This window comes from Salvelinus sp. IW2-2015, linkage group LG31 (genome assembly GCF_002910315.2).
Source record: "Salvelinus sp. IW2-2015 linkage group LG31, ASM291031v2, whole genome shotgun sequence".
NCBI classification, from domain to species: Eukaryota; Metazoa; Chordata; class Actinopteri; order Salmoniformes; family Salmonidae; genus Salvelinus; species Salvelinus sp. IW2-2015.
In genome coordinates, this window is record NC_036870.1 from 14,315,390 (window position 1) to 14,328,014 (window position 12,625).

A 12,625-nucleotide genomic window follows, 5' to 3' on the forward strand; every position below is an offset into this window, starting at 1 on the left:
TTTAAAATTGGTAAGATCATGTACACACACGCCATGCTGCTTCAGTACTACCTCATAAACACACACACGGACACAATGAGGAAACGTCCTCATCGAGACAGACGTGGATGAGGTTATCACATACCTTTCCTCTCACGTAAGGCTGTAAGCTCACTAGTACAGTTTTGGTCTATATGTACACAATTTATATCCAAAATGGGCGTCTCTCCCCACATGCATCACCTGTACACCATCTGCGCCAATCTTGCGAGCAATTGTTTCCGTCTGCAACTGGCACGAAATAATCCTGTGTGTGTGTCTACAGGTGGCTCGTAAGCTGCTGATCATCGAGGGGGATCACGAGCGCACAGAGGAGAGGGCAGAGCTTGCTGAGGCGTGAGTTGCCACATGATTGAACTGCACAATAGTAACACACACACACACACGCAGAACTACGCTGGTGGTACGTTAACACCTGTTCCACACGGCCAAAGATTATTCTGTCAAATGATTTAGATATACTGACGTTTTCCCTCTAAGGAATGTACACACACCTACTACACAGAATACTATATAACATTTAACATGTACTGCATTGTAGCACTGTTGTCCTAAACATACTGTTATCACACAACTACTACTCATGCAGACATGCATTGTGAATTTTCACATAGATTATATTTGTGAACTATATTTAAACAATTCCCTGTCTACATCATAATTATACCAGGCCAGAGTCAAATGCATTGTTAGAGGTTCAAGCGGAAAAGCTGGGCCACACAATGTCATGCAGTGCCATGCCAATTGGCCACATTGGCGCTATAACAAGTTATGGGAGATGCAAACATTTAAAGGTCACGCCCCTCACCCCGTTTGAGCTAGTGTGGGTAGCATCTCAAACATATTGACCAATAAACATTCAAGTGGGCTTGACCTGGCACATAAATGCATATATTGTAAAGCAGATGTGATTATTTGTATTGTAACAACTTGACACATGTTCATAACACTGTCAAGACTCAACATATGCAAGCACGTTCAAATCGGCCACACATATAACGGGAACATATTTATTGCTCTTGATCTGATGAAATTTGGCACATGCTCAGGGATTTGAGTCTAGCTAACCTGCAGAGAATGGTTATCTTTGGCCGCACGGCGGCACTGTTGGACTCATGCAAGTTTATTGCCTTGTTTGAGCGAGAGTCTTGGAAAACATAGCGTTTTGAAGATGTGCGTCCATAGATGCTATATACCAAATTTGGTGCCAGCGATTCTGGAGAAGACATTTTGAACTGGTCAACATTATTACAAATTGTCCAAGATGCATCAAAAGCAGAGTGCATGATCTGTTTGATTTTGAGTTCTGATATTTGATAAGCATGGTAAGGAGTACAGATGTTGCAAATCGTATTGTGATCTGTCCAATTTGTCCTGATGATGGTGCTGTGGGGCCATAGCTTGAACCCTGCCATGGCAGCTTGAAGCTATATTAAAATAAAATTACTGCTTAGTTTGCACTTTTGGGACTATTCCATTGGTTTCATTTTATCAGACCAACAAAATCAAACACAGCTCAAGTTTTTGAAAGCGTATGATCCGGTTCTGTATTATACCTTTCCCCCTGCCGGTATCATCCCAAACCGGCCCCATCCTCACTGTTCCCACAGCCATGAGAATAAACAAGTGTGTTTGCATAACAATGGTTCTGTATCCTAATGAAAAATTGATCTCCCTCTGTCTCTGTGCATGTTTCTGGGGGTCCGACCTAAATTCCACGCATGACCCCCCCACCCTCCATAATCCCCCGCTCCGCATGTTTATGCGTGATTCCGCCCCACTCCCTGCACTAACAGCAAAGCCAGGGCCCTGGAGGAGGAGCTGAGGGGTTTCGACCAATCTCTGAAGTCCCTGCAGGCCTCTGAAGACCAGGTAGAGAGTGTGTTTGTGTGTGTCTGTGGCGTGAATATGTATGGAGAAAATGCCTATACTTCAGTGTGGGTGGAAACGCGCTTTGGTGGTAACTTCACTGCCTTATGTTTGAAAATACATTTTACCAAGACAAATATGATTATTCGTGTTCTGAATCATTCAGTGGGGTCTTTCTCCAATAAGTCATATTTCTTAACCTAATACATCTGATAATAAGCACCAAGCTCTGTTGATATAGCTTGCATGTTTCTCATAACTTTTGAGGATTCTACATTTTGTGGTTGTCTTCAAAGTTGTTTCTGCAGGTCATAATAAGCAAAACTAGCATGACACGAGCTGAATTAAATGTACTAATCTTTGAAAATATAAAGCTTGGTATACACTCAGTGCTCCTTTGACATTTCAGAGATATGCTTGTTTTTTGTGAAATCTTCTAAAAAGAACAGGAATTTATGACCATGAAAAGCAAAAACTAAAATATAAAAATACTACATGTCATGTCTCACTATCGATCTTACCTCTGTTTTTTTTGTCCTGTGGATTTGAGAAGGATGACAAGCTCAATGGCAAAGGGAACCTGTCAGGTAGCCAGTAGGTTAATTCTTGCACAGAATCCAGCCTAGCTCACGCAATGCTATTTTCCTTATTTTTGTACTTGTTTTCCCCCCTCTGGCCTCTTAGTCACCCTAAATCTGGTCATCCTACAAGGGTAAAAACTCCAATTTATAATAGAGACCATTGGTTTTCTTAGAGGATTATTAACATATATTTACCCATTGGGCAAAATATAATTTTTTGATTGGACACCCTACTGTGTATGTGTGTTTGGTGAATATGCCTATTCTTCATGGTGTGTAAGATGTATGAGTGTGTTCATGCTCAACTGACTAGATGTGCTTTAGTGTAATCTACCATTGGTAGAACATCAGGCTCGAGATTTATGGATAGTGTTGGAACTATTTATCTCAATAGCTGGACAGGGAAAGTGATTCGTGTGTGTGAGGAGGAGAAAGAAGTAATCAGACTCGTAGCCTCCGGACAAACAGGTGGTCTTCATTGGATGACTCCAGGACTTGCCAACTTCAACCTTGCCTTCTCTTTCCTTATTTCTGTCAGTCTCTACCTTGCCTCCCTTTCCCTTCCCTACTCTTTTCTCAACCTGTTTGCATGAAATCCAGTGTGTATTAAGTGACATCCTACTGCTCTAAAGTCGATGAGAGAGTTCAGGGTCATGTTTAGTAGGATTGAAACTGGGTGAAATGGGAGATGCCATCTCGACTCATCCAGTAAGAAACACTTTAGTTTTCTGTTGCAAAACGTTTTGCTAACGTGTGCCCTACTGAACACAACTCAGAATTGACTCATGAGAACTCGAGCATGCACTACTCACATTTTTTTATGCCCTCATAAGGGCCTAAAGCATGCCATTCTAATGACCGTGAACATTACTCGTATAAGCTCATCTTTCGCTAGGGATGTTGCTTAAACTGATTTCCTGTTGTGACATGTGGTCTCACTTTAATATGGAGATATGGTAGTGTCAAGGGTCTGTGGTTAGCCTCATGCCTTTTCTCTGTCATAAGGCGCTCATTCTTTGTGTTCCCTAACTACTGTATCTGTGCCACACCGCCAACTCTATTTCTGTCTTCTCTCGCAATCAATTATCTTAAACCATATTGCCAATGTTTTCACACTGCTGCTCTTTCCTTCCTTTTTACACTGCTCCACCCTCTGCCCTCGTCACCCTCTGTGCCATCTCTCCTTGTTCTCTTGAAACAAACTCAATGGCGACCTCCCCTCAAATCCAGTAAATGTGCTGAACTGGAGGAGGAGCTGAAAAACGTCACCAATAACCTTAAGTCCCTGGAGGCCCAGGCGGAGAAGGTGTGTGTTGGTATTTTACCTGGTTGTGAACCTCAGATTAAACCAGCATGTTACCTGTGTGTGGGCATGTTTTTTGTGACTGTAGAAGCGATTTTAGTAAGTAATGTGTTGACAAATGTCTTTGCACGTGTTGCAGTTGATATATAATACTGTATCTGTGTGAGCAGCATGTGCATTTGAGTGCAGCTGCTGTATTCACCCTACACAAGGTTCTGTATTGACTCTGCCTTGAACAACATTGGCAGTGTGTACTACTTACCCATATACCCCAGGCAGTTAACCTTGGGTTAATTGGTCTGTGTAGTTAATTGCCCTTTGGCATTTACCTCCATTCTAGGCTTGAATACCCCCTACCACAAGACATCCGTTCTTGTCATCAGTGCCCTTTACAGCCTATGTTTGTAATTTCTAGAAAGGTCACACTTGCATGAGGCATAGAGTTCATTTAATCTCCATATTTCTAATTGGACCAAAGGCCTGCATGGACAAACACACCCATACTAAGTTTAGGGCTTGGTCTAATATAACATATAGATCAAATGTAATGTTACTCTTATGTTGAAGAGGCAATGCGGCCAAAATGAATTGTTCCTTTGCACCCCCTTTGTAAGCGTTATCTTCCAATGACCCAGCAGTGGCATACAATTGAACACTTCTTCCAGGTCTGTGGTCATTAGGCACCAACCAGAAGAAAATACTGAAACAGGACACTACCGGGACTTGTTTTTGGTTGCAAAACATTTGAAGAAGTGTTCCATTGTGTGACTTAATGAGCACAACCCAGGTTTATGATTGTTCCCTCTACATTCTTGCATATGCAAGTCCAGGTGTGCTCAGAGCAGATGCACAGTAAACATCCCTACAAGTAAAGCTGTTTCAGTGGAATAAAGGTTAAATAAATAAGTGGTATTCTACTTCCATCTTTTATGGACTGGAGTGTTCTGGTATTCCTCTTATGTTTTACCAGTGGCCTGTCCTATGGGGAAAAAATATTCAGAACTTTGGCAAAATAAATGTTTTGCATAGAAATGCTTCAATTTAATGTATTACGTGTTTTTTTTATTGCATTATCCATTTTATTTCTGTTTGCAGTCAGTGATTGGGCAATCGACACTGCAGTCCAACTGTGAATTGCAATCTCAGCATGCAAGTCACATGCGCTATTGACTTCACAGGGGTTATCCTTGATATTCGTCTAATTATTGAACTAAATTGGCATGCATTATAATGGCATGTTAAGAATCCTGTTGCAGCATCGATAAACTGGTCTTTGACATGAGATTGAGGTGATGTTTTTGTGAGTGTCTGTTTGCTCTACATGCACTTTAAACTGACAATCCTATCTTCTATTACAGTACTCCCAGAAGGAGGACAAGTATGAGGAAGAGATTAAGATCCTGACTGACAAGCTCAAAGAGGTAAGTGGATAACCTGTAGAGCAGGTATCATCACTAGATTCACACGCGGGCTGATATTAGGATTATTATTTTGGGAGGGAATGGTCCCCCTGGGCGGAAACATTATTACAAATTGGTAATTGACCGCAAGAAGCCCAAAAGGATATAAATCCTGACTAAAACAATAATTTCTAACCTTGCGTATGTTTGTATACGATCACATACTGTATATCTCTATACGTGGGAATACTTTGGAACAGATTTCAAAAACAAAAATCGCTTGGCACTGATTTGCTGCGGTTTTTAATGTTATGTCCAGCATTAAAATAAAATCTTGACCCTCGGGTCACCGGTTGGGGAACCCTGACGTAGAGAATGGGGGGGGGGGGGCCTCCTTAATTCGGTTGATATAATTGCACATGGTTGACACTCTCACAAGCAAAAATCAGGGAAGTCCATCTAAGTTCATGCGTTGTCGGTCTATGACGTCCCCTTATAGTATCTAGTGTGGCTTCTCATGGCGATGGGGGGGGGGGAATTGATAATGTTCAATTCGTCAAGGAGATTTGTTTGATAGTAGTTAATGGATCGGAGGTGGGTATTTTTTGTTTCCGATCTGTTATTTGTCTGGATGTCTCGTTTGTAGTTTGTCTTGTGCATTGCATTTGTTTGGTCTAGTCACCTTTTTTTATTATTATTTTTTTTTTTTGAAAGTGATTTTAGTTTGGTTCGATTCCTTTTGTAGTCCCAAGTTAACATATTTAGTCTAGGTCGTCTAGTATCTTGATTGAATGCTTTGTTTTGACTTCTCTTAGGCTGAGACTCGTGCTGAGTTTGCTGAGAGGTCTGTGGCCAAGCTGGAAAAGACCATCGATGATCTGGAAGGTAGGATCCAGCCACTTTGCCTTAAAACTCCTGTATTTCCCACTGCACTGTCTACAGGAAAAGTCCTGTTCTGGCTTAATCATACTATTATCATACATCATCACTTTCCCTTTGGCTGCTATTTCTTTCCCTCACTCTCCTTTCTTTATACACATCTTCCTATTCTTAAAAAAAAATGTATCCCTTCACTCTTTGGCCTCTCTGAACAGATGAGCTATACGCACAGAAACTGAAGTATAAGGCCATTAGTGAGGAGTTGGACCACGCCCTCAATGACATGACTTCCATGTAAATACAGGCTTACTGTGTGTGTGTGTGTGTGGTTGTCGTGCAGGGACTGGGGGTTTGACTGAAAATCTAATATTCCCCTAACACTGCACGGAAGTCAGGTGTCCAGGAAAAACACCTGGCTTTAACACGTCACCTAACATCGCATATCATTTGTTCAAATTTTTTAAGCGCTGGCAGACCGTGACAAACTACATCATGCAAAAAGCAAAGCTTGAGTAATGCTACAAAACCTGTCAACCAAGACTGTATTTATACAAAAATATTTTGGGGGGACCTAATAACAGTGATGTGAGTGGTGTGACATTAAAGGGTGGTTCATGAAGTCTAATAGCCGAATAACTGAATGCTTGCAATTTTGCCTATCAACAATACACTAAACGTCTACAAGAAAAGAGTTTGTGATACCCAATGGCTACTAATCATAATGATTCTCAGAATCTGTAGTGACGGTTTCTCAACCCCTCTGTTTTCAGATAAATGTCGGGAAGCTCACTCCTGTTGTGGTTTCAAGAATTTTCTCAGTCCTTCTGAACATCCATCTCGGCTGTGCAGTTCTCGCTCTCCCTCCTGTCAATATTCACTCATTCCTTACTTGGTTAAATCTGTTCCCTTTTTGTACTTTTCACTCTATTGTCCTGTTTCTTTTGCCCCACTGACTCTCTCTCATTACTCATTGTGACCCTCATCTTTCCCTCCCTCCATCCCCTCACCTCTTTCCCTCTCCTTTTGGGCAACAGTCATTGTATCTTTGGGTCACTGTATGCACTGCGCTCAAGCCTGTAGTTGTTGTATTGCTATTTCCTCTTTTCTCCATCTTGCCTTCACCCTGTTCTCTACTTTGTCTACACTCTGTACATGTGATTCTCTATAAACATTTAACAAAGGGAGGAGGAAAAACCTGTCCACGACTACTTTCTTTATTCTCTCTTGGCCTGTGCTAGCTAGGGTAGCTTCAAAGTGACAACAAACACAATTGTTTCTGGTTCTCTTACCATGTGCACATAGTTTTTCCACAAGTAGTCTTGGTAGAAATTGTACATTTTATTTGATTTAATGAGCAGCGGTGATGTTGCCTCCACGTTGTGGTTTAGCATCATGCTAGCACTAGAATTAAGACCATGTTTAAGGGAAAAGCAGAAGGCTTCATTAAAGATGTGCCATCTGTATTTTGGTCATTTACTCATCTAGTGCCACTCGCAACAAGTTCATTCAAACAAGAGTTCAAGTAATGGGTAGGTTTTGTTCACATGTACAACGAGATGTGTCACAATGGTGCACTTCAGCAATTTACAATAGAGCTCATTAGCAGTGCAGCTTATGAGAGATTAATGTGATTAGAGTCATTAATAAAGTTATTTCAATGTGAGTATTGTCCCTTTTAGTGTCTGTTTTAGAGTGCCCCCCCAGTTTTCTGAATTTTCATTGTTGGACATAAGACTGCAAAAACACCAAGAAATCAGCTGCAAATGATTTTAATTTTGGAAATATGTTCCCAACTATTCCCACACAGAGACGTGACCAAAAACAACAAATGTATAATTCATTGGATTTTTATAGCACTTTTCTACCAACTGAGGTACTTTACATAGTAAGGGGAAATGTGTAGCACCCACCTCCAGTGTTGCATGGCAAGGTTTTTGTGCTCAACACACATAAGCTATCAGGTGGAGAGGTGAGGAGTGATGTTAGCCAATTAGGAATGAGGGGGATGATTAGGTGGTCTTGATGGAATTTTGCCAGGTTGGAAATGTAGCTGTGACACTGGGGTGAACACACTACTCTTACAATGAGTACCGCGGGGGGGGGTTAATGTCCCATCCAAAAGACAGCACCCTATGCAGGCCAATGTACCCAAATATATAATCAAGGTTTGAAATGATTGTTTTAGTTACATGAACTCAGCAAAAAAAGAAACAGCCCTTTTTCAGGACCCGGTCTTTCAAAGACAATTTGGAAAAATCCAAATAACTTCACAGATCTTCATTGTAAAGAGTTTAAACAGTGTTTCCCATGCTTGTTCAATGAACATGCACCTGTGGAGCGGTCGTTAAGACACTAACCGCTTACAGACGGTAGGCAATGAAGGTCACAGTTATGAAAACTTAGGACACTAAAGAAGTCTTTCTATTGACTTTATAAAACACAAATAAAGATGCCCATGGTCCCTGCTCATCTGCGTGAATGCGCCTTAGGCATGCTGCAAGAAGGCATGAGGACTGCAGATGTGGCCAGGGCAATAAATTGCAATGTCCATACTGTAAGACGGCGCTACAGGGAGACAGCACGGACAGCTGATCGTCCTCGCAGTGGCAGATCACGTGTAAAATCTGCACAGGATCGGTACATCTGAACATCACACCTGCGGGACAGGTACAGGATGGCAACAACTGCCTGAGTTACACCAGGAATGCACAATCCCTCCAGTGCTCAGACCGTCTGCAATAGGCTGGGAGAGGCTGGACTGAGGGCTTGTAGGCCTGTTATAAGGCAGATCCTCACCAGACATCCCCGCAACAATGTCACCTACGGGCACAAACCCACCGTCGTTGGACCAGACAGGACTGGCAAAAAGTGCTCTTCACTGACGAGTCATGGTTTTGTCTCACCAGGGGTGATGGTCGGATTCACATTTATCGTCGAATGAATGAGCGTTACACCGAGGCCCGGACTCTGGTAACATCTCACAGCAAGAACTGGCAAATCTGGTGCAGTCCATGAGGAGGAGATGCACTGCAGTACTTAATGCATCTGGTGGCCACACCAGATACTGACTTACTTTTGATTGACCCCCCCCCCCCCCCTTTGTTCAGACATATTATTTAATTTCTGTTAGTTACTTGTCTGTGGAACTTGTTCAGTTTGTCTGTTGACTTATGGTCATACAAATATTTACATGTTAAGTTCGCTGAAAGTAAATGCAGTTGACAGTGAGGACGTTTCTTTTTTTTGCTGAGTTTATTTTCATGGCGGATTCAGGGCCGCAATTTATGGAAGATGCCAAAACTTGAGATAGATGGCGAAGTCAAAAACAGGCTAGTTTCCATCTGTGGCAAAGTGTTCCCTAAAACAATGCTGTCCCGCAGGTGTGATGTTCGGATGTACCGCTCCTGTGCTGGTGTTACACGTGGTCTGGCACTGTGACGACGATCAGCTGTCCGTCCTGTAGCGCGGTCTTAGGCGTCTCACAGTATGGACATTGCTTTTTATTGCCCTGGCCACATCTGCAGTCATGTCTCCTTGCAGCATGCCTAAGGCATGTTCACGCAGATGAGCAGGGACCCTGGGCATCTTTATCTTGGTGTTTTTCAGAGTCAGTAAAAAGGCCTCTTTAGTGTCCTAAGTTTTAATAACTGTGGCCTTAATTGCGTACCGTCTGTTAGCTGTTAGTGTTTTAATGACCGTTCCACAGGTGCATGTTCATTAATTGTTTATGGTTAGTTGAACAAGCATGGGCAACAGTGTTTAAACCCTTTTACAATGAGTTGGTTGTTTTTATGAATTTTCTTTAAAAGACAGTGTCCTGAAAAAGGGACGTTTCTTTTTTTGCTGAGTTTAGTTGCAAAGAGTGTGACGAGGATCTGATAATATGGCTGACTATTAAAAGATGGCTTATCTGTTTTTCTACTTTGTAATGGACACAGTGCAACCTTTTGGTAGGTAGGCTGCAGCCAGGCTTCAGCTGCAATACAGCAAAGTCAAGCAAGGTAGTTGTCACTGGGGAAGTGAAATGATAGGATTCAATGACTTTGCTGACGATCATTCACGCCGCAAATGACCTGTAATGATGTTCCTAGAATTTTATTTAGCTGCTGCCTTTTCATTATCTGGATAGACACTTGTGGTTTCTTGCTAATGTTACACCAATTAAAGCAGTGGAGCGTGTAGTGAAGTATAACTTGTGGTCAAAACCAAACTTGGAGTGACTGGGGGAGTGGTTTGGCAAAATGCTATCATGTCACACAATTGTAAAAATTTTATAAAATGGTCATATCTATTTTTGTTTTTATACCGACTAGCTCAAATAAGTGAACATTGACAAATTATCCATTGGATTATGATAATTTTCTGGTAAAAATGTAAGTTTGCGCCCCGTATTTGAATTTGCTCAGGTGGACACAATGCTCATCTCAGTCGCGAAAAGGAGTAACTTTCCAGCCATTTCTGGTTTTCAATTAACAATGGCATGCTGGCATGTGGTAATGTTCTAGGCTGAACATATTTACAGTGCCGTGAAGTATTTGCTCCATTTCTGATTTTCTCTATTTTTGATACTGAATTTTAGCAGATCTACAAGCAAAACCTAATATTAGATGAAGAACCTGAGTTTACAAATAACAATTTCATTAACAATGTTATGCAACACCCAATTTTCCTGTGTAAAAAAGTAATTGCCCCCTTAAACTTTAACTGATTGGTCCAATTGTAGACGTTGCACCGCTGCTGTATCAGCAACGTAAAATTAGGTTTGCCTCAATTGGTATACATCCTTTTTTGACAATTTAAAAACATTCACTAAGTTTCATAGTATGAGAATGTAATAGAAATAACAGTAGGCTACATCAGTACTATAGCAGTGGGCCTGCCTGTATGAAAAACCACTATATAAATGAAACTGTAGACTTGCTAAATCATAATTGCTTTTTAGGAACTATTACACATTCAAACCAGATGAATGGAAAGGCAGTTGCAGATGATCTGCCTTGTATTATCTTTTGAGGCAGAAGATGCTTCTCAAAGTTGAGAAGCACACTGCTGTAAGACACCAGCAAATCCCAATACAGATATTTTTAGTCAGATACTGTATATAATGACACGATTATCTTGTCTCCGCTCCGCTTTGGTTGTCCCAAAGGCCCTGCAAAGTACAGTCAGCTAGCCAACTACTTTTAATTGTGATTAATGAACAAGGTTAATGTATTGACTGCAGGTTGCAGAAATTCTACTTTTGATGTAATGAGATATGTGTGTCATATGTGTGTCATAGGCTAAAAGTCAATACATTTGTCAGGAGAGACTGCATGCTGCTTATTCTGCTTCCACGCGCACATCTATTTACGTCTCTGGTATAGCAGGTAAAATTACGGCGTTCACATCCTGTTCACGGTTTGCGCATGCGTAATCCCGGTGTAGCTCCTCTATAACCCCCCTGAAAAATCGTATTTATGATTAGTAGCCTACTGAGGCATGGAATGCAGTAGTTCAAATAATGTCAACCATGTGCTTTGTGTATAACATGAAGTTTTGTAGGCTACACCAGACAAGGGCGACCATCGCTGATCAAGGGGGAAGCTTCAGCGGAGCACTGAGAATCAGCTACATAAAAATGAGTTATGTAGATATAAAAAACTTTAATCAAATTTGTGTTGTATTTTAAGTGATTTTACTTAAACTTAAGGATGTAGTGGTTGAATAAAAAAACATTACTCCAGGAGACTGCTCTCTATTCACTTTTCTCAGGGATTCTATTGTAGGACGTGTTCGACTGGGCACAACATTGTGAAATATTTATATCGAAACTTTATGTAGAACAAACATGCCTCCGAATAGGGGTCAGCTCTGTCTTTTTGTCTTTCTGCAACGTTCCACAGCGTTTGCTTTAAGAGCCAAACACACCCTACACAAACAGAGCGACCGAGCGTCTTATGCGGTCCGTTCCAAAATTGTAGACATAGGGACTTGACTCAACCGTTGGTGACTTAAATTTGGACTCGAGCACAGGGGACTTTGGACTCGATTCAGACCGAAGGTTTAGTGACTCTATTAATTCACTGGGCCGCTTGTCAGAGGAAGAAGTGATCATCTTTGTTGTGAGTGGCAGGGGGAGGAGCTTGGTGTGTGTAAATGGGAAGGCGCACACCACTGAAGCAGCGAGGGAAACAAGGCCATAAAGACACTAGAATAAGTGGGCATAAACGCTAATAAAACATGTGTATAGTTAATTTTTGTGATACAGGCATTTGGAGTATCGTGCTGAAACATACATTTGAATTCATTCGAAATATTGCCCAGTCCCAGTATTCCTCCAGATAGTGACCACTTAATGTATTAGGCCTTGTCTCAGTCCCTAGTGCAGAGTTTCCCAAACTCTGTCCTGGGGACCCCAAGTGGTGCATGTTTTGGTTGTTGCCTTAGCACTACACAGCTGAATCAAAGCTTGATGCAGTGTTCATTTCTGTCTACAGAAATAGTGACTCAAATATTCGTCAAACACCTATTTTTCACTTGCAATTGACGAGACTATAACTGTCTAAATAGAC

The 12,625-nt window shown here is 41.5% G+C and overlaps 1 protein-coding gene across 8 annotated transcripts in view; it reads left to right on the top strand.

Moving 5' to 3' along the window:
* Positions 1–12,625, top strand: part of LOC111955886 (tropomyosin alpha-3 chain) — a 31,550-nt gene that overhangs the window by 14,714 nt on the left and 4,211 nt on the right. For 2 of the 8 annotated variants that reach the window (XM_023976240.2, XM_023976244.2), the window contains 6 exons: positions 305–375; positions 1,836–1,911; positions 5,151–5,213; positions 6,008–6,077; positions 6,287–6,365; positions 6,842–7,269. In XM_023976240.2, the coding sequence (XP_023832008.1) occupies positions 305–375; positions 1,836–1,911; positions 5,151–5,213; positions 6,008–6,077; positions 6,287–6,365; positions 6,842–6,845 (363 nt within the window). In that variant the 3' untranslated portion in view covers positions 6,846–7,269. Of the gene's footprint in view, positions 1–304; positions 376–1,835; positions 1,912–3,719; positions 3,796–5,150; positions 5,214–6,007; positions 6,078–6,286; positions 6,366–6,841; positions 7,270–12,625 lie in introns of those variants that run through there. The other 6 variants (XM_023976238.2, XM_023976241.2, XM_070436355.1 and 3 more) reach the window with 3 other exon arrangements.